General features: G+C 46.7%; 8 protein-coding genes across 8 annotated transcripts; 5 read left to right on the forward strand and 3 right to left on the reverse strand.

Annotated features, from left to right (window-relative positions):
* Positions 1–4,234: 4,234 nt before the first annotated feature.
* On the reverse strand, positions 4,235–5,298 carry rps1 (40S ribosomal protein eS1; the record flags this gene model as incomplete). The annotated part of the gene is made up of 5 exons (XM_022635613.1): positions 4,235–4,378; positions 4,439–4,940; positions 5,011–5,036; positions 5,094–5,178; positions 5,285–5,298. 5 exons carry the CDS (start codon positions 5,296–5,298, stop codon positions 4,235–4,237), a joined length of 771 nt encoding a protein of 256 aa, XP_022484596.1.
* A 1,477-nt stretch (positions 5,299–6,775) lies between these two features.
* Positions 6,776–7,684, reverse strand: PENARI_c023G04761 (uracil phosphoribosyltransferase; the record flags this gene model as incomplete). The annotated part of the gene is made up of 4 exons (XM_022635534.1): positions 6,776–6,827; positions 6,882–7,053; positions 7,109–7,467; positions 7,527–7,684. 4 exons carry the CDS (start codon positions 7,682–7,684, stop codon positions 6,776–6,778), a joined length of 741 nt encoding a protein of 246 aa, XP_022484583.1.
* A 539-nt stretch (positions 7,685–8,223) lies between these two features.
* PENARI_c023G00993 (WAPL family protein) lies at positions 8,224–10,737 on the forward strand (the record flags this gene model as incomplete). Its single annotated transcript, XM_022635483.1, has 2 exons — positions 8,224–10,404; positions 10,459–10,737. 2 exons carry the CDS (start codon positions 8,224–8,226, stop codon positions 10,735–10,737), a joined length of 2,460 nt encoding a protein of 819 aa, XP_022484665.1.
* Positions 10,738–11,255: 518 nt separating this feature from the next.
* On the forward strand, positions 11,256–11,999 carry rhbA (Rheb family small GTPase rhbA; the record flags this gene model as incomplete). Its single annotated transcript, XM_022635485.1, has 4 exons — positions 11,256–11,310; positions 11,383–11,522; positions 11,576–11,704; positions 11,760–11,999. The coding sequence occupies 4 exons, from the start codon at positions 11,256–11,258 to the stop codon at positions 11,997–11,999; spliced, it is 564 nt and encodes a 187-aa protein (XP_022484656.1).
* Positions 12,000–12,528: 529 nt separating this feature from the next.
* On the forward strand, positions 12,529–14,265 carry PENARI_c023G08449 (serine--tRNA ligase SES1; the record flags this gene model as incomplete). The annotated part of the gene is made up of 7 exons (XM_022635580.1): positions 12,529–12,661; positions 12,709–12,779; positions 12,835–12,996; positions 13,067–13,488; positions 13,539–13,629; positions 13,686–14,054; positions 14,104–14,265. The coding sequence occupies 7 exons, from the start codon at positions 12,529–12,531 to the stop codon at positions 14,263–14,265; spliced, it is 1,410 nt and encodes a 469-aa protein (XP_022484556.1).
* A 409-nt stretch (positions 14,266–14,674) lies between these two features.
* Positions 14,675–16,392, forward strand: PENARI_c023G05683 (D-3-phosphoglycerate dehydrogenase; the record flags this gene model as incomplete). Its single annotated transcript, XM_022635541.1, has 7 exons — positions 14,675–14,964; positions 15,020–15,327; positions 15,383–15,972; positions 16,029–16,071; positions 16,121–16,179; positions 16,230–16,311; positions 16,364–16,392. 7 exons carry the CDS (start codon positions 14,675–14,677, stop codon positions 16,390–16,392), a joined length of 1,401 nt encoding a protein of 466 aa, XP_022484627.1.
* A 2,580-nt stretch (positions 16,393–18,972) lies between these two features.
* PENARI_c023G06378 (uncharacterized protein) lies at positions 18,973–19,428 on the forward strand (the record flags this gene model as incomplete). Its single annotated transcript, XM_022635553.1, has 3 exons — positions 18,973–19,141; positions 19,205–19,302; positions 19,363–19,428. 3 exons carry the CDS (start codon positions 18,973–18,975, stop codon positions 19,426–19,428), a joined length of 333 nt encoding a protein of 110 aa, XP_022484642.1.
* Positions 19,429–19,745: 317 nt separating this feature from the next.
* On the reverse strand, positions 19,746–24,714 carry PENARI_c023G10493 (uncharacterized protein; the record flags this gene model as incomplete). Its single annotated transcript, XM_022635605.1, has 21 exons — positions 19,746–20,032; positions 20,084–20,232; positions 20,281–20,431; positions 20,483–20,528; positions 20,592–20,715; positions 20,766–20,998; positions 21,064–21,195; positions 21,245–21,327; positions 21,376–21,708; positions 21,759–21,912; positions 21,964–22,264; positions 22,314–22,421; positions 22,470–22,615; positions 22,676–23,025; positions 23,074–23,205; positions 23,257–23,323; positions 23,373–23,507; positions 23,552–23,893; positions 23,944–24,480; positions 24,530–24,569; positions 24,623–24,714. The coding sequence occupies 21 exons, from the start codon at positions 24,712–24,714 to the stop codon at positions 19,746–19,748; spliced, it is 3,942 nt and encodes a 1,313-aa protein (XP_022484625.1).
* Between the last annotated feature and the right edge of the window lie 1,458 nt (positions 24,715–26,172).

Consider the following 26,172-nt stretch of genomic DNA (forward strand, 5'->3'; position numbering starts at 1 on the left):
GGCTTAAGGGGGGTGTCGGGGTTCGAAGGCGAATATCAAGCTTTAAGATCACTTAATCGGGATTATAAGGTATTAAACCGGCGGCGGTAAAGCTATCCTTAATAGTCTCCGATTTAAATGCCTTAATTCGCGCGGACGGGTAGGCTTCGAGGAAGTCTAGCTTATCAATATAGTTGATCCTAGCACACGTTTTCGATTCGATAAGCCGCGCGTAAGCACGTTTTAACACCGTAAAATAGCTAATATCGAGAGGCTATAAAAGGTGAGACGAGTGTAGAGGCATATAAATTGCGATAATATCGTTCTTTTTATAAATTTGATCGAACTCCGCGGTTAAATAACTTCTATAGCCGCCGAGTATCAAAAGTCTATACTTCCCCCTAAGACGTGAAGAAGTAGACTAAATAAAGAGCTTTTAAAGCTACCGAAGTCTAATTTCGTCGGAGGTCTATCCGTTAGGACACCTTAAGTCTCTAATCGTCTAGAAGGCCCTTAAACTAAGATTCGATAAAGACTTTGCCCTTAAAAATAAAATAAAGAGGAAGCGCCTACCCCGAGGCATTTATACATTTAATTGTAGTTACCTACGCGCGGTTTCCGGGCTATAAAACTGATCGCCGACTATAGTATTCCCTTCTCGTAATAACCTTCGCGGTTACGATTAAGCCTATAGCAAAACCGGTCTCGTCAAAGTTATAAATATCGTCGGGGTCAATGCCGTATTAAAGTATCGTTTTTTAGACGAGATTAAACCATTCATAAATGATTTTTAGGTCTTCGCACTTAGCGCGCTAATAATCATAGCGTCTCAAAAAGCGACTCGATAGCTCCGGATGCCTTTGCACAAAATTTGTAACCTAATTTTGACCGACCGAAGGAGGGGAGGTAGATCCACGCGCCACGAGTAGTAGATCTACTATTTCTCGTACGGTAGACGGCCGAGGGGCTGCTCCACGTAAATCTATTAAGAGAATCTATTTTTAAAGCGATTCCTCTTCGATTTGTGTTAATTTATAGCTATTAGCGCGAGTTTTAGCTCGACTTATAGAGCCGGCTAGGCGGCGGCGGAGCGTTATACGAGGTATATTGAATTGGCGTGTAACTTCGTGAAGAGAGGTAATTTCTTTATTCTTATAGGCCTCGATAGCTAATAAGATCCTACCCTCCTGCTGAATTGAATTTCGAGAGGATTGAGTGCGAATTAGTGGCATAATAGGTGGTTAGAGAAGGAAGGTCTAATTAATTGACGCGTTTTCGCGTCGCTAGGCCGCTCGCATGTGAATTACGTTAAGCGAGTGCTTCTACTTACTTATATAATATGTTAAAAAAAGATTTAAAGTTATAAAAGAGTAAGCTTTATTATATTAGTATACTATTAGGTATAAGAGTAAGAAGTAATTAATTCATATAATACGCTGTTGTATAGACCTAATTCTTAATGACCTCTATTCCTTATATCTTTAATATATAGGGGAATCCGACTTATTATTATTTAGGCTATGTTAGAGGGACCCTATAGAAGCTATTCGGACCCCCTCTCTACTCGCTAAACCTATTTAGGGTATCGCTAGGCGCTATATCTTTAGCTTCTTATATCGTAATAACTTCTACCGCCGGCGGTATCTTAGGGACTAGGAATAGCTAAGAAATATATATATTTTTACTAAATAATATACTAGAAATATAATTAATGTCTTACCTATTACGGTTAGTAAAATAGATAGGGGTCTAAATAGCTTCTATTATGGTCTTTCTAATATAGCCCTTTTATTTAGTAACTATAATTTAAGAGGGAGTTATAGATTATACTATTTTCCCGTTAACGTATTTTCTAAATGAGCTAGCCACCCTAAAACCCTATAGTAACGATATATTCTACACTAATATCTTAATAACCACGTTTTTATTTTCTTATTTACTAATCGCTATTAATAAGGCTTTTTAACACTCTATATATTAACTTTAAACGAAATCTGAAACCTATATTGTTACGGTATTGAATATACGTTACTAGGAGCTAGAAATATCTTAATTACTAAGTTATATAAATTCTTTAAACTTATCTTCGAGACTAGATTTACTACCTAAAAAGTATTAGTTTTTAAGGAAAAGTCCCTATAACCTACCATTATTATAATACTATATTATAATCTATCGTATTGATTATAGTGTTATAGGGTAGCTAGCTCGCTTAGGAAACACGTTATTATAATTATTATAAAATATCTTATATACTATAGTATCTAGGATTTAGTAGAGTATCCGTTAATACCAGTATCTAGAAGATATTAGGGAACTAGCCTAGTTATAGATACGTTAGCTATAATATTAATTACCTTCGCTATAGTTATTATTAAGGGGCCTATCTTATTATAGTTATTATTATAACTATCGGCGTCTAACTAATACTAGTAAGAGACCCCGTAATAGGTCTCTTAAATATTTTCTGAAGCTATTCGAGATCGATAGTATTATTTATCTATCTATTATCACTAACTACGAATCGCTAATCGGTCAGTCATTATGTATTCTTAAATTATACCGCTATAGAAACCTTACCTTTAAAAATAACTTATAGCGGTAACGCCTACCCTATCGCATTTATTACCTTAATTGTAGTGACCTATTCGCGATTCCTAGGTTATAAAATAGCTCCCCGACCGATACTACTTCGCGTTATAATCTTAGTAGTAGCTATAAGGCCGAGAGCGAAGCTAGTCTCGTCGAAATTATAGATATCATTATCCGTAATACCATACTTATTAATCGTAGATTTCACAAAGTTAAACCACGTTTAAATTGTGCCTTATCCTCGTATAATTGTCAGGACCACTACCTGACAGAGGAGGTCGATGACGCCTGAGGCATAGAAAATGCCTTAGGACGTACGTGAAAGGATGATCTAGGACCTCACCGCCTACGAATGGGCCATTCGTGTATATAAGCATTTCTCGCTGGTCCGTCTAACGGACCAGCGTTCAGTCTCTTCATACAATTGACCTTATTGTATTACACGCATAACTGGGCCATCTACCTCGCTTACCTACCTAAACCTAGAGACTGCGTGGTCTCACAATAATACTCGCCGGTAGTCGTACGATCGTGAGAATCGAGTAGGGTGGTTAGGGTATCTTCTAATAAAATTTTTTACCTAACTTTTACCGACCGTAGTAATAAGGGGTGGGCGGAGGAGGGTTGTTAGAACGGCGAGTTCGGAGTAGTATATTAGCTATATCTCGTATAGTATCGGGCCGGGGGGCCTATTCCGCGATCATCTAGTGAGATAATCTATTCGTAAAGCGATTGCTCTTTAAAAGCAGTCAATCTATAGCAGTTTACGCGTATTTCGGCGCGGTAGGTGATACCATTTAGACGCGTCGTGAGCGTAGTGCGGGGGACGTCAAAAACCTCCGCAGCTTTGCGTATAGAGCTAAATTCTTAATTCTTAATAGCCTAGATAGCTAATAAGAGTCTACCCTCTTGCTCTACGCGCTTTTGAGAATCTTGAGAGCGAATTGGTGGCATAGTAGACGGTTGAAAAGGTGAGTCTGATTACGTACGGAATTTTTGGTTAGGTGGCCAGCTCGGTAGGGAAATACGTTATACAATATAGGCGGTACTAGGTGGAATGCTTATGGTAATTATTGCACGTGACCTTTCTAACAGGTATGTGTAGAGACAAAATTATCTATGTAAAACCTTTAGTTACCCAGGGCTGATACAAAGAAAATAAAATCTATGATTCTCTACAAATGTATAGAGGGTCGAAAATAAGAATTTAAGGTAAGAAAAGTGGTGCTTCAGAGATTGTTGCAGCAGTATGTATGTATACGCATTTCGAAGCACGTTATGAACCAAGTGCAGTAGTAGTCTACATGCCACATAAATCCCCGCAGCGACCAAACTTAGGGACACTAACTGGCCAAGGCAACACAGACATATAAGAGATGAAGAAGACCACATAAACTACGCCTGTGGGCCCACGACAAGACTAAGCCTAGATATTCTGCTGCGAAAGGGTCTACTAGAGCAGATCGCAATGAAGATAGAACATGAATGGACTACTACCCTTGAATTTTGGGAATCATGCCTAAGACTGGTGCGCAGCTAAAAAGTTCCACGCCAGTTCCCATCTGCAATGCACGTTATGAACTTTTTTCTTTTCCTAATGACCAGAAGACAACGATCTGCCTCGGCTGACCAATACGTGACACCACTTCAAATGACATAACCTTTAAACATTCTCGAGGACCTGCTCCTTGAACTCCCGCTCCACCTTCTGGCCCTTGTCGTCAGTCGCGGACTCTCCGTGGAGAGAAAGGAGAGCACCGAGGTCGAACTTGGGCGACTTGAGGAGCTTAACCTTGCGAATGTGAACCTGTGGATATTCATGTTAGCAGTCTGTACCTCGATACCCAAGCACAGGAGGGAGACAAACATTCTGGAGGGGGTAGATGCCCTGAGTGGACTTCTCAATCTCACGGCCAATGACCTCGGGGATGAGCTTGTGGGTAAGCTGAGAGAGAGTGCAGCTAGCGGCCTCACGCTGCATGATCTCGGTCATCTTCTTGCGAATGGCACGGATCTGAGAAGAACGGGCGTAGGTGGTCTTCTTGATCTGGTTGGGGCGTCTCTTGGTGAAGGCAATGGCGAACAGGCGGAGGAGGTAGTCGTCAGTAGTCTTCACGGTGACGTTGGCCTCGATCAGAGACTGCCACTTCCGGACAAGAGAGCGGAGCTTGTCGGTGGTGAAGTCCAGGCCGTGGAAGTTGGTCAAACAGTTCTTGCCCTGGATCTCATCAACGCGGAGCTTGACCTTGCGGAAGGCGTGGTCCTCGTCATTCTGGAGGTCGGCCAGGGAGACCTCGAAGATACGGCCCTTCAGCGAGTCGTTGGCGTTCTTCAGACCGCTGGTGCGGTTGACCAGAGTCTTGCCGACACTAGAGGGTTCATTAGCAAATCCGAACTAATAAATTTTCTTGTCCGTCGGGATCGGGCTTAGATGCATACTCGCGGGTCTGGAAGGTGGAGGGAGCCTGTCGAGCATGGTTAGCAATGTAGCAAGACAGCAATGTCTGGGACGCTCAACACACCTTCACGGAGTACTCGTCCTTGCGGGTGAAGGGGTCGACTGTTCTCTTCTTGATACCCTTCTTACCCTTAGAAAGGCGCTTGTTCCTGAACGAAGAGTATTAGCGGTGGATTCGTGCGAAGTGTGGTGAGATCGTCAAGGCGCAGGTGGAATTGAAAGCATCAAAAAGAAGGAAGCAGGGTGAACGCTTACTTTCCAACAGCCATGATTGCGAGTCGTATCTGTGTGTTGTTGGAAGACAGACAAAAGGTATCGCACCACGCGCTCAGAGGGTTTCGACACTGCTCGGCGAGAGGGTTGAAAACCCACAGAAAACTCGGCTAAGCGAGACACGGGCCCTAGTCCCAGATTACGTCAGCCATCATGTGACCGAACATTAAAAAATTATCATCATCTACAATATAGCTCTAGGTGGACTTGTAGTGGCTTAGTTTATTGGCTAGTGCCCTATTTGCCTCATATTTGTTGCTCTTCAGTGTACGGAGTAGAGTAGCCTTGTATATGTATACATTGTAACACAGAGTTGGACATGGCAATTAACTGAATGCCAATTATCTCAACTGAAGCAGATCAATTGACCCCTCTCTATTGAATCAGTCAAATATACACTCTTTGAATTTTCAAGTAGACTGTCTCATGTGCGCCCACATGATTTGGTGGGAATTGCCACCAACTGACATCAGAGGACGGAGACCGGATGATCAATCTTCCGACTTCGATTTGGGTAAGTCTTCCTGGCCTATACGTTTGCTCCGCACGAGTTCCCCCACAGCTTCACCAATCTCGACTTCATCCTTCTGCAACGCGTTTTGAGTCGCAGAGACTTAGCTGCAGAATGGTATGTACTCTTTCTTCACCCAATGATCCTTGCAACTGGATACATGTTTTGACTTTATAACAGGGCAAGCGCAAGAAGTCAAGCCGCACACCCCAAGGGCCCCGAAAGGTGATTGAACGGCGCGCCTCCCAATACTGCACCAGAAACTGACTTTTGCATCCAGAGGGACCCTCTACCAACTGCCTTCTCTTGTCTTTTCTGCAACCATGAGAACTCCGTTGTGGTCAAGCTAGACAAGAAGCTTGGCCTTGGTGATCTGTCGTGTAAAGTTTGCGGCCAAAAGTTCCAAACTGGCATCAATTGTAAGTCGAACACTGCTCGGCTAGATCACCGGCACACGCCTAACATCATATCTTTCTAGACCTCTCCGCTCCCGTGGATGTTTATTCAGATTGGGTGGATGCATGCGACGCAGTTGCTAAAGATACTGCCAACCAGTACGAAGCACCCAGCGCCACGTCGGGGCATCGCGGGGCTAGCAAAGACGAAATTCCAGAAGATATAGGACATGGCGATGCTTATGCTGATGATGATTACTGATTGTGTGATGAGGCGAACGGCGCAAAAGGAACGGTACCAACAACAATCGATTTTATGAGCTTCTTGTATGACAAATAATTCGATCCCATTTTTCTGGTTGTATGTGCTCATACATTCCCCTTTTTCAAGGATATCCCCGCACCTATACAGACCTACGCTACAATCCAGTCTGATCCGGCGACTCGTATGGGGAGCTCAATGTCGAGGTGGTCTGTAACAACGCCCGTGGAAAATGACCTGACCAATATGTCTGAATGACTCCGTCCTGGCCACGGATTATAATTGTCATGGAGAAATGACACACCTTACAGCGTATAATATCTGTCGCCAAAATCACCTAATCCAGGGATGATGTACCTACCAACCAATCAGCATGAAAATCACAAAAGTTCTCTAGGTTGAGGTTCTTACTTTTTCTCATCCAGCCCTTGATCGACAAAAGCGGTGACGACCCGAAGCTTGGGGAACCTTTCTGCAAACTCAGCAACGCCAGATGGGCTGGCAATCAGATTCAGAAAGAGAATCCGGTGCTCTGGAACTCCTCTTTCCTTCAGTGTCTCCACGGCAAGAGTGGCAGAACCGCCTGGGATCAGATCAGCTGGGTGGTCAGGGACATTGGATCCAAAGGGCCAACTCACCAGTTGCAAACATTGGGTCTAGGAGAAGGACCCATCGCTCAGCAATGTCAGCAGGCAGCTTATCGTAGAAGAGCTTAGGCATGCATGTTTCCTCGTCACGCTGAATAAGAATCTTTCCGATACGAACAGACCGGCAGCAGTCCCGTAGTCCTTGTTCCATAGCCTCACCTGCCCTCATGATGGACACTCCACAGATCTTTCCTTCGAACTTGACACCAAGGTAAGCTCTTCCAACGGGGGTGGTGACAGACTGCTCAACAACGGGAAGGTGGTTGAGTCCCTCTTCCACTAGTAATCGAATGATGCGATTGGAGTAAAAGATGAAATCGGCGCGAGCTGTTCTCTTGTCACGGATCATCCTGTTTGGTACATATGAGTCTAGAGTGGCCTCCAGCTGCGGAAAATGGGTTCGCCTCACGTTAACAAAGCAATCAACTGGGGAGTTTGAGGTAGCACGTGGACATTCTCATAGGAGACATCCTTTGAGACAGTTGCAGTAGGCTTTTCACCATCAGGGCGGTACATAGGACCAACACCCTGCGCAGGAGATGGAGCCGATTCTGGTTTGCTAGCCATAGTGTAGGTTGTAGGGTTCAGGGATTTGGAAAATTATGGATAAGGAGACTGAGGTCCCGAGAGAAGTAGATATCAGTTCAACTGACGCCAGAAAAGTGGCAGAGAAAAGGAAAAGAGAGAGGAAAGTCGAGGAGAGCGGGGAACTCGGGATTTCTCTCTTATCTTTTATATCGCTGGGAAGCTATGCCGCAGTGGGTGATTCTGCCCCATCTCCTCCGCCTCTTATCACCTGCATTCTCCGCTTCCTCCAACTTCCTTCCAACTTACCTGACATTTCAGGTTGTTAAGCTGCTTGTTCTCCTTTGAATACCACGCCACGGCTCCCTTTGAGCTTGCGCCAGCTCCGTTTCACACTGCAAGGACATGGCTTCTCAGGAAACGCCTACATGTTCTTTGGCCCATTAGCTCGACTTGCTTGTCGTCCCTTGGGGTATACTGAATACCGAATTGGCCCAGTTTGATTGATGCGACAACCCTTGGTCTAACACCTGTACTTTGAAACGCCAGTAACCTCTAGCTTTTCTGCACCCAGAGCCGAAATGGAGAACTCACGCCCCCCGAATCGACGGCCCATAACCTATGGGGCCACTGCTAGAAGTCAATCTCGGCCGGATATTGCCAAATCTGCGCTCTCCTCTCCCGCCAAAAGAACTTCTAAAGAAGCACACTTGCCGAGTCCTTCGCGTGCCTCGCGATCGATGAACACCAAGTTGCAGCACAAGAAGAATGGAAACAAGCAACCAGCTGGATCCACCAATGAAACAAAAACGCGCGCTCTTGCACGACCACAACCTGACCAAGAACCCAATGTGTATGACTTTCCCTCCTCAGATGACGGGCAGAGTTCCGCCAGCCGGCGAAAGCGAAGGCGTTACAATATCGAAGACAAAAAAGCCCCGGCACCCCTGCAACTTACAACATCCAAATTTACCACTGATGTAGAATCTAAAACGGTAGAAATTGGATGTGGTAATGTGTCAAACCCGGTGGTGAATGATGTGCGAGATCGCCGGAGGCCATTGACCAAATATCAGGAGACCCATTCTAAGAGCTCGATCATGCAACAAACGAATGAGATCTCTACTTCTGGCAAAACAGGGTCCGGGATAATCTTTTCACCAGAGAGAGATATTGAACCCACTGAGTCTCCCAAACCACGCAACCCCTTGCCGAGTACTCACCGGGGCTCATATACCCCCACCGAGAACGTAACTCCTGGCCGAAGAAGGCTTATTGACTCCCTGGGAATAACCGATTCTCCAGGTGAAACATCACGAAAGAGTCCTGCTGAGAGCCAGCCGACCCCCAATCGGGCTTCTCACATTGCGCATGTGAACGATGTGCCTGTGAATGAGAGCCAACCTGAGAGTCACACTCAAGGTTCTCCTGCCCCTGTACCATCCCATCTAAGAGGGTCCCAGGTCACCTATGCACGTCAGCGGTCCTTCCTTGATGATCTCTCTATGACAGATGAACTTCCCATCGCAAACATTTCTTCTGAATCGGAGCACCCTTCTAAGTCAGTCCAGCGCCAGCTGAAATATGATGCTCCCCCGATGGCTCGTTTGATCGTGGCTGACGAGGAAACCAACGAAGATGGATCTGTCCGAAGTATCCATGAACTCAGACAGGCAGGTGGAAATGCCCGGTACCGAGGTGCTGTCGAGTCCATATTTGAAGATATTGAAGATCCTCAAAACTCGTTGTCTGGTCGATGCAATGCTTTTGTCCAACTTTGTGGCAAACTCCTGGATACTGGAGCGCGACACCGATTTGTCGAGTGCAATTTTGACAAAAGACTCGTGGATTGTCTTTCAATTGAACTTCAGGTCATCCCTGCTATTTTGGCCTTCTGTGCCTACGCACTGGCATCATCGGATGGAAATTTGTCATACGTGCTTGCTACTGCTGCGTGGCCCAAGCTTTTGGACACATCATACATTCTGCTGGACGTCCAGGATGATATATCAGTGGCGACCAAGGCTCCAGCTAGCGGCCTATCTCGACCTCTGCAGAAGACAATCCAAAATATTGTCCCACAGGTTTCTTCGGTGCTATTTCCCAAACCTGCATTACCGAAACTTTCTCCATGCATTCTGGCATTGTACTGTATGAAGTCGACCATCTCGACCCTACAAACCAAAGGCGAGAGCCCTGGCCTTTCCACGCCTCTTCTAAAATTATTGGTTGAGATGCTATTATCCGAAAGTTCGCGCTGTGTCACCCAGAAAACCATATCACCAGGGAGTTCTCAAATGCTAGCACTGGGCTTCTCAATTTTGGAAGCGTCGACTGCATCGACCGAGTTCAAAGATGGACATCAGGATTTGCTTGGTCCGCTTTCCGGGCTCCACAACCTGCTCTACCTCAAGAGCTCATATGCCGACCCCGTCAGCCAAAAAATCAAACCTCTTTATATCCGGGTGATCCTCAATGTCACTAACAGCGACCTTCTACTCTGCGATCAATTTGCGAATCCGGAGTTGGTGGGAGGGTTGGTCGATATGGTCCTGGCAAACTTTGGTGGCCTGACCGAAGATGCACTTGGCCAGGAAAACAACTCTCTGGACAGTGTGATATTAGCCCTGGGCGCTCTCACCAACTTATCTGAACGAAGTGGAGAGTCAAGGTCAATTTTCCTTGGTCCGGCTGGCTCCACGAATTCTTTCCTTGACCGGCTCCTACGTCTATTCATGACCAATGTCGATTCCATCTCCACGGTAAGCTTTTCAGTCGCGTTTGCGTGCTGCTCTAGGCTAACTCCATTTCCCTAGGCTCATTCGGTCTTGGAGGTACATCATAATGTCGCTGTGGGATATTTGGCAGTCCTTCTTCTGACACTCTGCCTGGACAACGGCGCTCGGTTGCAGATCAAGAACTCGCTTGTTCCAAACGGGCTGGCAGCAGTGACCTCCACTGTTGATGAATTCTTACAATATCACCAAAAGATTGAAGAGGAAGTCTACCAATTCCCGAAAAAAGGACAACCAGCGAGTGGATTCCTATCCAGGCTACAGGGACTCGTGGCTCAGGTTCGACAGGTGGAGTTATGATGGACGCACTGTACCCGCCAGACGGCGCATCTGTGCGCGCTTGGCCCAATAATAACTACATTCATTCTGGTCTGATGGCGTTGAGTCGATGGTTTGCTGGAATTCCTTGATACCCCTATTTTGCCCAACATCTGCGATTGGAATGAATCATTTGTTCTAGGAAATCTCACGTTTAATTTGGATTCTTGATCAGTTGATATCCAAAAGAAAAGGATCACTTTCGATCACCTATATCATATATAGTAACAAAATTCAGGTTAGCGCCCTCTAAAGAGAGAAAATCCTCCAAACAATACTCGAGGCATTGTATAGTAGGAGTTGGAGAAACGACTGTTTGCACTGTTTGCAGGGCTCCAGGAGTTGGAGCTCCGCATGCATCGAGGGGGATTTGCCACCTCCCAACATTCACTTTTCACAAGTGCCATTGTGTTTGAATTGCTGTGGATTCAACTCTAGGACACTGCTTTTTACCCTTTACGCTTTCACGGAACCCTTCTTAATTCTCATTGCCCTGCACCATGCCTGCCGCACCGAAGCAGAGAAAGATCGCCATTGTTGGCAGTCGCTCCGTGGGTATGAGCTCCTTAGTCACAATGCAGTTGTATGTTTTCTGAGCGAATCTAACATTCATACCGTATCTTGCAGGTAAATCCTCACTCACGGTCCGCTTTGTCGAGCATCACTTCGTCGAAAGCTATTACCCTACCATTGAGAACACCTTCAGCCGAATTATCAAACACAACGGCCAAGACTATGCGACTGAGATTGTTGATACTGCGGGACAGGTAGATGACTCTTGTGCGAGGTTATCGCCAAACTGTGACTGAGTACTTTACAGGATGAATACAGCATCTTGAACTCGAAACATTTCATTGGAATCCATGGATATATTATTGTCTATTCAGTCACATCCCGCCAGTCCTTTGAGATGGTGCGAGTAATTCGAGACAAGATTTTGAACCACCTGGTAAGCCACCATTTTTCCGGTTTATACCAACCTATACTAAAGATTACTTTTATAGGGAGCGGATGAAGTACCTCTTGTTGTTGTAGGCAACAAGAGTGATCTTAAGCCCGAACAGCGCCAGGTCTCTCTTGATGAGGGTCGCCAATTAGCAGAGGAGGTCAACTGTGCATTCACCGAGGCCAGTGCTTTCCTTGATTACAATGTGACAAAGGCCTTTGATCTTATGATCGGAGAGGTTGAGAAGACCTCCAATCCCTCACAACCCACTGGAGGAAACAAATGTATCTTGATGTGATACTGAAGATTCCTGTGTTGTCCGGATATGGTAAGTGAAGCAGCTTGAAAGCAATTTGAGTTACTTTTCTCCATGATTCGTGGTATTATTTTACTGTGCCTCGTTGCAATTCAACTCTTTACCCAGGTTCTTATTGGCTGATGGCTTGATGCAGGATTTGTGCTATTGATTGGTGACTTTATGGCTCTGTTTGAGCCCCTTGTTTTGGCTGTCTTCCTCTTTTTTGTCTATGTTTCTGGAAATGGTGGATTTTTGGGGGATTGATTTGCATGAATAATGAGCTTAAGGCCTAGGGAACATGGATCGGTACCATGCATAGAGTAATGAACTAAATACTGACAATATCAAGCCCACAGACTGTAATCATTAACATTCGTTCACTGGAAATAGAGACTTAGACACCATGTCGATTAAGTAATCCACTTCTCTCAGCCCACGAGTGCGTGTCTCCACGCACTGGGGATTTTCCTCTTTCCCCCTCCACACATTGAGTCACCCCTCAATCATCAACTCAACACCAATCGTCAACATGCTCGACCTTTCCGACTTTGTCACCGAACGCGGTGGTGATATCAAGAAGATCAAGGAAAGCCAGCAGAAACGTTTTGCTCCGGAGGAAACTGTTGATGAAGTGATTGCGCTCTACGAAGAAGCTCGCCGGGGTATGGCTATCATTATTCTTCCCGTGATACTTGCTGACATATTATAGCGCGTTACGAGGTAACACAGATCGGATCTCAGCTCAATGCGCTCCAAAAGGAAATTGGAATGAAGAAGAAGGTTATTATGCGCCAACCGCGGGTTCACGACTGAGTGCTCACACAAAGCCAATTAGAACAAGGAAGACGCAAGCGAGCTGTTCGGACAGAAGGCAGAGTTGGAGAAGCGCAAGAAGCAGGCAGAGGAAGCTGCAGTTGACAAGGAAGTGCAACGGGACCGAAAGATCCGCACTATTGGAAACTATGTTCATGAATCAGTGCCCGTGAGCAACGATGAGGTATGGTTTTAGCTTGGACTTATGGTGTTTGATGCGCTTGCATAGCTGACCAGCGACCCTTCGGCCATAGGAAGATAACCAGGTCATTAGAACATGGGCCCCAGAGAATGCCCAAATGGACAGGCCAGGTTGCCTTTCTCACCACGAGGTTCTCACTCGTCTTGATGGATATGACCCGGAACGTGGTGTAAAGATTGTTGGCCACCGTGGGTACTGCCTGACTGGCTACGGTCTTTTCCTCAATCTGGCTCTGATCAACTACGGCCTGGAGTTCCTCTTCAACAAAGGCTACAAGCCCAACCAACCCCCGCAGTTCATGCTTCGGGATCTCATGGCGAAGACTGCGCAGCTGGAGCAATTCGACGAGGAGCTGTACAAGGTTACTGAGAGTGAGGACAAATCCACCGACAAGTACCTCATTGCCACTTCTGAACAGCCATTGTCTGCCCTGCACGATAGCGAGTGGTTGCAAGACAAGGACCTTCCTATCAAGTAAGACACCATACTTCTTGTGATCGTTGCATCGCTAAACGAGAACACAGATATGCCGGTTACAGCACATGCTACCGCAAAGAGGCAGGATCTCACGGCAAGGACGCTTGGGGTATCTTCCGTGTCCACCAGTTTGAAAAGGTAAGCTAAATTCTAAGTATCCCACTTGAATATTTGTATATTCATACCAAGGTTAGATCGAGCAATTTGTTCTCACGAAGCCGGAGGATTCGTGGCAAGCCTTTGAGGACATGATGAGCACCTCCGAGGAATTCTACCAGTCCTTGGGACTGCCATACAACATTGTTGCCATTGTCTCTGGTGCCTTGAACAATGCAGCTGCCAAAAAGTACGACCTGGAGGCCTGGTTCCCCTTCCAGAAGGAGTACAAGGAGCTAGTCTCTTGCTCCAACTGTACTGACTACCAGTCCCGAGCCTTGGAGATCCGTTACGGTACCAAAAAGGCCACTGATTTGAAGAAGACCTATGTTCATGCGCTGAATGCCACCCTATGTGCAACTGAGAGAACCCTCTGCTGTGTGTTGGAGAACTACCAAAGAGAAGATGTAAGCGCTTTTCCCATCTGGCAACGATGATAACTAACTGAGAGCCTAGGGCATTGTGGTTCCAGAGCCTCTCCGGAAGTACATTCCTGGTGCCCCGGAATTCCTCCCTTATACTAAGGATCTCCCCAAGGACAGCACTTCCACAAAGACCAAGAGCAAGTCCAAGGGTACCGATGATGCCACCAAGAAGATGGAAGGCCTCCAGGTCTAGAGCGACTCACGTGATTGGCATACTTGCTTAAAAGGGCGATCGATACCTGATTGGCTGAGAATTAGAAAAGGAAAAAAAAAAAAAAGGAAGAAAGATTGCCCCACGAACATACCCCTCCATGATGTTAAAAGAGACGCATAAGTTAGTACTATACATACACTACCTGAGATACTTAGGTCCATATTGAAATAGTCTCTAAGTCATCTCCATGATCTCTAATATCTCTACGATCTCCCCTATTTTAATTTATATGGTTCCCGAATCTTCAATCCCGATTTGCGACGGGATTTCCAATAGGGTTCCGATTCCGGAGGCTTACTTAATTTCTAATTAAGAGTCATAAGGTGATTCACCTCTTCCTTCCATTCCCAAGTTGTTTCTCCCCTCTCCAATTCTCCCACCCCCCATTATGACTTCCGCAAGAGATATCCGTCCTCGTCAGGACGACTTTGCCCAGCAACACCTTTCGGTTTCGCCCAATGCCTCTTTCCATTCCCCATCCAGCCATGGCTCTGTGCTGGGCCGTACCGTCCCTCTGGTCAATGCAAAGCACCTGAAGCCATTCGCGACGCAAGACATCAAGGTCTTGCTTCTGGAGAATGTGAACCAGACCGGCCGCGAGATCCTGTCCCAGCAGGGTTACCAGGTGGAATACCTCAAATCTTCCCTCCCGGAGGACCAACTCATTGAGAAGATCCGGTGCGTCATCTGCGGATTGACAATTGAATGTGGTGGCTAATTGGTGGTTCTGCAGGGATGTGCATGTCATTGGTATTCGTTCGAAGACGAAGCTTACTGCGCGCGTTTTGAAGGAGGCAAAGAACCTGATTGTCATTGGCTGCTTCTGTATTGGTACCAACCAGGTTGACCTTCAATATGCCGCTGATAACGGTATCGCTGTTTTCAACTCCCCATTCAGCAACTCCCGCAGTGTTGCCGAGCTCGTCATTGGTGAGATCATTATGCTTGCGCGCCAGCTAGGCGACCGCTCCAACGAGATGCACAACGGCACTTGGAACAAGGTGAGCAACGGGTGCTGGGAAATTCGAGGAAAGACTCTAGGTATGTAATGGGTGTTTTGGATTCATTGACTGCCCAGCTCATGTTCCTTTTCCAGGTATCATTGGTTACGGTCACATTGGTGCCCAGCTGTCAGTATTGGCCGAGGCAATGGGAATGTCCGTTATTTACTTCGACGTGCTCAACATCATGTCACTCGGCACTGCCCGCCAGGTGGAGACCTTGGAGGAGCTTCTAGGCCAGGCTGATTACATTACTTGCCATGTGCCTGAGATCCCCGAGACCAAGGGTATGATTGGACAAACGCAATTTGAACAGATGAAGACCGGTAGCTATTTGATCAACGCTAGCCGTGGCACTGTTGTGGACATCCCTGCCCTCATTGATGCTATGCGGAGCGGCAAGGTTGCCGGTGCTGCCCTGGATGTGTACCCCAATGAGCCCGCCGGAAACGGTGACTACTTCAACAATGAATTGAACACATGGGGAGCCGATCTGCGTTCGCTGAAGAACCTGATCTTGACCCCCCACATTGGAGGCAGCACTGATGAGGCCCAGAAGGCTATCGGTGTTGAAGTTGCTCAGGCTCTTGTTAGATACGTTAACGAGGGTTCGACCTTGGGCGCTGTCAACCTGCCCGAGGTTACTCTCCGCTCTTTGACCATGGATGAGCCCAACCACGCTCGGGTAAGTGGCGCCGTACCCGAGACCCAGTTGCCTTTGATACTAACATGCCATCCAAGGTCATCTACATTCACAAGAACATTCCTGGAGTGCTGCGAAAGGGTACGTGTATCACTACTTGGATGTGAAATGATACAGCTAACATATGCAGTCAACGAGATTATTGGAGACCACAACGTTGACAAGCAGATGACCGATAGCAGAGGCGATGTAAGTTTACCTCTGCAGACTTTGAATTGCCAGAAGCTAATTGTGTCTAGGTTGCCTATCTGATGGCTGATATCAGCAACGTGGACACTGCTACCATCAAGGATTTGTACACCAGCTTCGAAAGCCTTCCCTGTAAGATTCCTGCTCGAAATGTCGGTATTGTTCAAAGCTAACACTCCATCAGCTCGCATCATGACCCGCATTCTGTATTAGACGAACGATCGATCCCTTTACAAGCTAGCCTCTAGGCTGTGATGCTTTAATCAACTTAAGACGCATGAGCCCTGTCTCGGGGTTCACTTCCGGTTGCAATGGGTCACTCTCAACGAGCGCCCTGGGAGAAAACAATTTCAATACACATGAGAATCTTGGTCTTGGGTACGGTACAAAGCCGTTGGAATGTATATTGTGACCATAGTTTTCACCTTTACTAGACAAAAGTCATGACATGAACGTTTTTCATTTCTATTTATCATAAGAATTTCATCGCCAAGTAAAATACATGCACTAGTTGGATGACTAGCCGCGACTCCCGTCCTTGTAACCGGGACTACGACTTCTCCTTCTTGGTTCCCGGCGGTAATCATGTCGATTGTTTGAACGCCAGTCAGGATTGATACTCGGGTCCCGCGCACGATCGGGAGCGTTGCCATAGTTTGGAACATAGGAGTCTGTGTTCCCCGGTCTAGCTCCTGGGCGGCCCTGGCCATATCGATCTCGCCGTTGGTCATCTCTTCCGTCAGATCTGTTGGTTTGCGCTCCATCCCACGGCGGGTGAGCGGGGACCGGGGGACGCGGGGGCAACCCGGTGTCTCTTTGCGAAGGTGGGAAATGCCCACGGCGTTGGGCGTTTCCATGGCTCGAGACATTTGCTCTGCCTCCACGGGCGGCGCCGGGGATGCGACTGTTTCTGGAATCCGGTCCGCGAGAGCCAGAGCTTCCCCAGCCACTGTTTGATTGAGTATCGCCCGAACCGATGGCAGGAACAGGAGGCACAGGAGCTCGCTGACTGCGGAACTTCTTCCGATCAAGTTCATGCGAATCTGAGAATTGAGGAATGTCCCCAGGTCGTGCTGGGAGCGGGGGAGTGGTGAAATAAGGATGCTTCAATGCATCAATAGCGTTGATTCGTTTCTTCCAGTCAAGTCTAAGAAGTTCCCCTAAGAGGGAAATGGCTGTTGGACTCAGGCTGTTGGGTGAAGGGTAAGTTTCATTCAGATAGAGTGGCACGGAAGACATACTCCTTAAAATATTCGGCAAGGTTCCCGCGCTTGAATCCAAAGTTCTTCACGCCCTCGCAACCTGGAAGCGAACTCCATCCAGGCATATTCTCCTCGGTCGGAGTGCCCACAAGACTGAAAATTAGCTGCGCTTGGTTGAGGTCGCTATTACCCATAAGTATAGGCTTCCCTTTGAACATCTCGCCAAACACACAGCTGGAAAGATGGTTAGAAAACGAGAGGATCTTTTTCTCTTGACAAAAGACATACCCAACTCCCCACAGATCAATGGCCGTGGTGTAGCGTTTTAATTGCAGTAGTAGCTCAGGTGGGCGGTACCACCTGGTGACAACAAGAGCAGTGTACTCCCTCTTGGCCTCTCCTCCTCCTTTTCCGGGCTGCGGAGGGGATTCATCGTACGGCCGAGCAAGTCCAAAATCGGCAATTTGAAGAAGGCCACCATTGCTGATCAGCAAGTTTGCCGCTGTCCAGTTATGTCAGCTCTAGTGCATCCAGAAGTTGATTCAAGACCTACCTTTCATATCACGATGTAAAATGCGGCTCTATGAAATCGTTAGGTGGATGATGCAAAAATGGGCGGCACACATACTGCATGTAAATATTTGAGACCCTCAAGGAGTTGCATCAAATAGCATTTGATCTGGGGCTCGGTAAACTGGACAGCCGGGTTTTCTAGCAGTCCTGAAAGGTCATGCTCCATATATGGGAAGACCATGTACATGCTGGGCTTCTTTCGCCCATCGCCTGGTATGTTGTTAAGGCAATCATTCTTCAGAAGCGCAGGAACCAAGCTAACCTTTGCCTCGCTCGATTGCCATCTCTTTCAGTTGTAAAATATTCGGGTGCGAGAGTGCCTTAAGAAGCTTGATCTCTCGAATAGCAGTGATAGGAAACTGGCGCAGAGTCAGCTGTGACCATAAAAGGAACGAGGAAAGCCACTCACGCCTTCTTTTTCGTGGTGCATCAAGATCTTTTTGAGAGCCACAACCGTAGTGTCCTTCTTTGATCTTGCGCGATAGACCTCACTGTCGACCAGTCAGACATGTTACTTTTATGCATCCGGTAACAACCCACCCAAAGGTTCCTTCTCCAAGCTTCCCGACAAATTCATATTCACGGATGTTGGAACAGCCGGGAAACCGGGCTTGGCCGTCGCCGTTTTTCTCAAGGGATATGATTGCCATTTTGACTCGACCGGTATAAGTTGCCGCCCGTGACAATTTTGTCAGGTATTATTCGATTCAAGGTCGCGTCAAATCTCACGTCAAAGGGTCAAAGCAGTTGTCGCGTGTTTCGAGCGGACAAATTGGAGTGAAGGGAAGCGTCGAGCTCGATCGGTAGTAACGTTCCACGGCAAATTTGGGCTCAGGGAATCCGTAAAAGACCGAGTCATCTCATAGCAGAGGGGAATTTGGGGGAATTAAGTGAAAGCGAAAAGGCGTGTATAATGATGTCGCATTGCTTTCTTTGAATGGGATCAATATCGAGTTCGACCATTCAGAGTGAATAGAGACCTGAATAGGGACCATCCCAGACGAGGTGCAGACAAGACATGCCGGTATGCCCAATGAACAATGAAGTGATTGTCGGAGCTCAAATAATTGATGCGGTTGAGTGCTGTCATGGGTCACGTGCAACGAACTCCCCGTCTCCCTCCAAGGGCAGAACTCTCCAACCTCACCCGAGTTCTGTGAAGCAACGAAAGTCATTCCCAACGCACAGTAAGTGCTGCAAGCACTTATTTCGATGTCATTCCGTGGCTAATTATATCCCAATTTGTACAGTCATGGCGGGCAACTCCTCCCACCCTATCCACATCCACCCGGTTCGCCCGCTCTACCGCTTCACTGCAACCGCATTGGGCGCAAGCATGTGGTTCTTCGTATGCAATCTCTCTTTCTAGTCATTTAGTACACTGTGCTGACATTCCTCTTCTGTGCAGCTCATGTACCGGGCCAAGAAGGACGGTCCGGCTCTGTTGGGCTGGAAGCACCCTTGGGACCATTGATCTCCAAATCTCATCGTCGATTTTTCTTTTTCTCGAATAACCACTGTATCGCCAAGGGCAATGGTGGCTGGATTGGTCGAAATGCGTACGGGATGCATTGGAGATAAACGCAGGGTTGTCCCAGGATGCATGTCAAAACAGGTCCAGTTCATGATAGCCATTTACAAGTCGAATTGTATCATACCCTTTCTCTTTCATTTTTGTTTTGAACCATAATGGTTGGGTCCGCGTTTACTGGGTATACAGCCCAACATCCTCTATCTACAACTCTATGTGTAACTGCTATAAGTACAATGTGAGCCCTTCGAGAGCATGCATTACATGCGCATTTCCTCCAACAGCACCTTGTACATGCGACGCTTCTTGTGGTAATTTGGCTGCAAGCGGGCACGAGCATGTCCAAGTATCTGCGCCAGGCAAGGGAAAATGTTCTTCTCCGCTATCCAGGCGAGAGCGAAGACGCCCAATGCCAGCGCGACCAACCAGCTTCGGAACCCGTCAGACATGGACGTCAGTTGCATAACGTCCACGACCCATTGAGAAGGTCTGAAGAGCATGTAAGCCGAAATGAAGAGATCAACAATGATAGTGACGAGGTATGGCACTATTGAAAATCAGTCAATCTACTCCAAACATCCTGGCGGGTAATTCTCACCGTTCATCGTCATTGGTTTCCGGAAGGGTGGGCCAGCACTAAGAATAACACTGGTCAAGATGTACTGGAAGCAGGAAAACAAGAACAAAGCGGTGTTTTCTGAGTTGATGATGTTGCTCTTCTCGAGGTCCAGCTGCGGTGGCATAAACCTGTAAAGTGTTAGAGTTGCTGCAAAACGGGTACTCTAGAACACTGACCAGGGCTGCAATTGCACGGTCTGGAAAACAGCAAGCTGCGATAGCACTACGATCGAAATATGTCCAAGCAACGGTGTCAATACCTTGCGTGAGACAAGGTCGGCGGTTGGCCGCTTGCGAGATAGCGTGGGAGCAGGGTCGGCCCAGCCCACTGTTAAGTCTGATTAGACTAGCACGAACTATGCACCATGAAATCACTTACTGAAAATTGCAATTGGCATGATGAGCGCAAGATCGATGAAGAGGAACTGTACCAGGTTAGTTATTTAAGGACAGTTATTTAAGGACTTTGAGTATGGTGGTTCGCTTACTTGGAAATCGCCCAGATTTGACCCTGAAGTGTAGAGGAAGCTGACCGAGGAGAATTGAATGGCGGAATAAAGACTCATGAACTTGAAGCAGGAAAAGCTTGTCACCAAAGCAGCTCGGCCCTCACTGTGGCCATTGTTAGAAATCTGGCCCATCTTTCAATGCATAAAACTTACCGAATCAACGTCGGGACACAAGAGATTTCGAACACGCGACTAGTAAAGGGTGCAGCGACAGACGCCTCGGCATCCGACAAGGAAATACCAACATCTGCAGCTTTCAGTGCACCACAATCATTGGCACCATCTCCGCAAAAGCCGCAGCAGTAATCGATGGACTGAAGTTTCTCGACCAGTTCATGCTTTTCGTCCGGAGACATTCTGGCAAATACCTTTCCGCATACAAGTACCTAGAACCAGACAAGTTAGTTTGCTCTGACTGGTATAAAAGTATGCAGCGAATTGGTGCACATACCTTATTGAGGACATCCTCATTTCCATAATCGATCATCCATCTGAACACATCACCAGTCACAGCAACAGAGAATTTGAGCTCGGTGATGGCGTTTCCTGGAATAGAGAGATCATTTTCCGCGGTGTCAATGGGCTGCAATATATTAGTTCTAGTTCTCCCACCTCTGAAAGGATGACTTTACCATAAGTGTTCTTGAGTCCAATCGGAGATCAGGGTTGTCCACGCTTTCCCATATGAGAGAAGTTTTGGATACAAGACCAGGCTCTGCATTTTGCGTTAGATATGAATTGGGTAGAGTGCGATGAAACCAACCTTCAATCAAATGAGGAATGAAGCATGGTTCATCGGCTCCAAGCATTTTGCATTCGCGCGCAACGCTAATTGCTGTCAGAATATTGTCACCAGTGCACATGACATTGCGAATTCCCGCCTGGTTCAGCTCGGAAATCACACTGGCAGTGCTAGGTTTCAGCTTATTCTCGAAGATGATGAAACCTATGAACTCCAAGTTTGATTCGACATCCATTCGAGTCATTTTCTGGACTTTCATCCAGCTAAGCTTTCGTTCATACTTGGTGGCGCATGCAATCACACGATATCCTTTATGTGTGTAGTAACTCAAGAGATCTTCGTAATCTGAGGGAACTGAAACAAAAATTAGCATGCAGCTGGATAGAGCGGGGAGAGTCACTGACGAGATTCAGGAACACAAATATCCTTGATACTTTCCGGGGCACCCTTGACAAAGAAGCTCGCCCCGTTGTCGCCAAATCTCCTGACCACCACACTCGCGCGGCGGAGATGGGAGACGAACTCAAAGCTTCGTAGGACTCCAAGCTCCAAGGGATTCTAGGACATATTAGAGCCTATAAATGCTTTTTGACAAGGCTTGCAACTTACAGCCGAAGAATCTTGTTGACTGGCGTGCTGGGGAGGCTTTGCAACTGAGGGTGCAATTGTGTCGTATTTGTGGGCTCGGTCCGAAACATTATTTCCTCCCTCTTCGAACGTCCAATCGGTAAATTGGAACATCTTCACATCGAGAGGATCTCCTAGCAACTCATCGTCCACTACCCTGAGAGAATGGCACGTCGCCATGGTGTACATGATCTTTCTCTGCTTATCGAGATCATATGCAGAGTTTGCCGTCTTAGGGGGAAGAAGGAAACCATCAGACGTTTCGGAGAGCAATTCCGAAAACCTGTAGACGCTTAGTGAGGCCCGTATAACTTTTTGAAGGGGTTTCAAACCTTTGACCGCGGGTTACTATGCGCGCTCCGAGTACATCCAACCCATCTTCCGTCAGAGTTCCAGTTTTATCAAAACAGACAACGTCAAGTTTTCCACCAACATTCACCCTAGTATATCTTAGTGTCATATCAGAATTAGCTTTCTCTATAACTCACTTCTGTGGACTGATACAGAATATACTCTGCTTTTTCAGTCGAGAAAGAGCAAAATTGGTTCCAATAGTAAGTGTGGCCGGAAGAGCTGGTGGTACAACAATCGTTATCAGATCGAGGGCTCGCACTATGATCAAGTGCCAAGCGAGCTATACTCGTGTCAGTATTTGACATTTGAAATAAATCCTGTCTGTTCGAGTCTGACTTACGCCCAACCGAACAAAATTGACAAACGAGGCAATGAACCCAAGGAGAGCAACCACGCCCATAACAGCAATGTATCGGAACGAGTCCCGGTAGAACTTGAATCCAGAAGGTTTGGGGAAAAGCATAGAGCGAACTAGAGCACCCTTCGTGGTCAAGAAGCCAGTTCTGACAACGATTGCCAATGCTACTGCTTCATCGTCATCGACGTTCTGAGGCCGTCTAGCGCGGATCACTTTTGTTCCGCTGAAGAGGAAATGCTTGGCAACCTGGGGGTGTATAGAGGGGGTGCTGAGATCGAGATACTTGAGGGCGTCGTCCGTGAGAGGTACTTTGGAGACCGGAACAGATTCGCCTGTTGTCATGTTAGATACCAAAGTCGAGGCAAATGACTTGTACATACCAGTGAGCATGCTCTCATTCACGATGCAGTCCCCAGACAACAATATGCAGTCACACGGGACTTGATTAAGCGAGGGATCAGAGAACTCAAAAACGTCACCTGGAACCAACTCCTGAGAGGAAACTGATCGCCCTAAAAAACGGTCAGTAAATTGGATGGTGGCGAAGTGCCAAATTGACTTACAAAATCCATTCCTAAGAACACGAACATCACACTCGAAAAGAGATATCTCCCTAAGCCGACTCATTGTCTAAACATCATTAGTAGTGGGAACGAGGCAATTATAGGGTGGAGCATACCGATTTGGTCTCAAGCACAGTTGTTGCTATGCTAAAGAATGAGATGAGGAAAATACAGACGGCATAGTAGTAGTATTCATCCATCGACCAAAGAACAAGGCTGGCAACTTGGAAGATATAGAAAGGATGAAAAGCCTGATTCGTTAGATGCAAGTATACAAAGTCGTTAGAAAACTCACCTCATCGAGGAGAAGCTGAGGCACAGTCTTCTGATGAATCTCAATGACGTTGCGCTCAAATAATTGTTCTCTGCTGTCCCGTTCATCGGCATCCAATCCTCCTCGCATAACCTTTGCATTTGTCCACAAAGGATCTTTCCAGCCATTGATCAAAGAGAACTTATCCTCGATGGGATGGTAAAAAAACCTCAAGTACCTATAGTCAATGGAATGCAGGGAGTCAATAGTCGGATCGCTGTCTTCGTCGTAGGTGTGACTCGAAGAATCAGCGAACACCGTAGAAAGCGGACGCCCATAGGGTTGGCTGCCAACTTCATGTACGGTGAATTGATTCCATTGATCCTGTCATGCATTAAACGACTGTTTGAAACAGATTAATCTCACATTCTTACCTCGATTGCCACCCACTGGCATTTCCCTATGGGAGTCGGCTTCCCAATTAGCCTTACCCGCCATCGTGGCAACCACCGGAAAACGAGATAGGCAAATCCACCGGTCAAGATGCAGAGAGCGACATAGATGGTAAATCCGCCAACGCTTGTGGAGAAGCCAGCAAAGACAGCGGTCAAATCTTCTGATGCGATATAGACCTTCTGGTTTAGCCTGTTGCCGGATCGTCGGTCTCGTCCATATGAGCTTGCTGACATATAGCGAGAAAGAAGTGGATGCTCGGTGGAGTCGCGAGATACGGACAACCTCTTGGACACAAAGGACCCTCTGGCTGACTCGAGGTCTCCGTCTCCCATCGCATGGACTGACTCTTCATCGATCTCGCTCTCTTCCTCTACAGCGTCTTCGTTCGACCACTCCTCGAAATCTTCTCCATCTTGGAAGTATGTAAAGCTGACGGTAGAGCCTGTTCGATTGCGACGGTGCGCGAATGACACAACACTGGAAGGAATGCTTTCCGAGATCGGTCCATCAAAAACCTGAGGTCGGTCAGCTCGCCATCTGCGTAAAACTAGGTATTTGACATACCTCATTACGTGCCATCTCCACGTCCGACACGACACTCATGCTATATGGATATCAGCAACGTGGACCTCATAGGATGCAATCGGGGGTAGCTACCTGCTTCGCATGGAGTCGCGCCGCAGCCCGTTCCGAGGCATTGAAAGATCCACGGGACCAGTTCCCGGTGGAGAGTGTGGACGACTTCCCATGTTGAACCCAGTTCCCCTGAGGATCAGTAGGAATAAAGGTCGAAAATCAAGTCGGGATGGGAAGGAGGGAAGGGTCTGTGATCGACCTTATCGGATGAGGTCCCACCGCGGAGAATGGCTTATCATCATGTGATGGCTTACAATCACCCGAACAGGCATTCATCTTAGCGCTAAAGTTACAACAAGGGTCATAAATGTATACAGCGCCATGAAGTATTGAACTGCCTCTACGCGCAACCGTTTTATCACAGGTTTCAGCCTACGTTGAGCTCTCCTTCTCACTTCTTTTTCCCCCCATTTTCGGGTCCCTTGGTTGTATTGGTTTAAAACTTATGGGTTAATCATATAGATTATATTCAAGGGGTGGTGTGAAAACTTATGACCTATGACTGTTACAAATTATGTATCATTGCAGGCTTATGCCCTTTTTAGGGGAAGTGAAAATGGAAAATGGTCAGCGCGCATGCATCGGACTTTGATCCGAAGGCTTGTTGGGCTTTGGCATTATATTGTAGCAGACTACTAGTTGTATATAGTCCTATCACTCAAAATGGTCCACTGGGGCTTATGGCCTGTCAAAGGACTACAGCTGCCAACTTACTGTTAAAGTTTGTTCTCTGATCAATCCCTATCTCAATCGTTTATGCCAGTAAGAATACACTTCATATCGGGTTTAGATGGTTGTGGTAGCTATGAGAGAGCGAGAGTTCTCTGCTTGCTCTTAGGTCGTTATTTTTTATTTGTCTGACATGGGGTCAATTATATTTCAGTTGCTGTTCGGGTATATATCTGACATCTTGCAGGTATGCTTCCAACTGTTGTACATAAGGGTTAAATCTATCTATATATACGTGCGCCACTGCTGATATTGATGGATTCTGTTTACCAACAAGACTCAAAGTGTCAAAAATCCCATAAAAGATCAATATTCATCTCAAAAGCTGTTGTTATAACTGTCTCAGGCCTATTCAGGTCCTAGGAAAATTATTCAATGTTGCATTGTAGTACAATTCGAGAAAATACAGGTTCTCTAGTATAACAAGGTACATAATTTGACAGTCAATTATGATGTATAAGTATGTCCTAGCTACAGGATATCGGAACAATCATATACCAGTATAGTATGATCTTGTGGTGATCCTGTGAGCGTTGAACGTCATCCAGTCAACTACCGGTGTGCAACGCCGTTTCTAAATATATCCGGGGTATGGGCGATCCGCAATTCCAGGTGTCAACTCAAGTCCCAGATAGCTAGGCAGACATGTACCGTAGTATACGCGTATAAGTTAGGTAGTTATTATACATCCATGGATGTACTATATAGCATAATTGTTAGTCAGATCTCCAAGGGACTGAGAGGGGTAGCAAGGGAGAGTTTGCGGTCTAGGGCCAGGGTCAAAATTGAAAAAAGAGAATGGAAAAGTAGAAGAAGATTGGCAAGTCACTATCAAGTAGTCG

This window comes from Penicillium arizonense (genome assembly GCF_001773325.1).
Source record: "Penicillium arizonense strain CBS 141311 chromosome Unknown PENARI_contig023, whole genome shotgun sequence".
NCBI lineage: Eukaryota > Fungi > Ascomycota > Eurotiomycetes > Eurotiales > Aspergillaceae > Penicillium > Penicillium arizonense.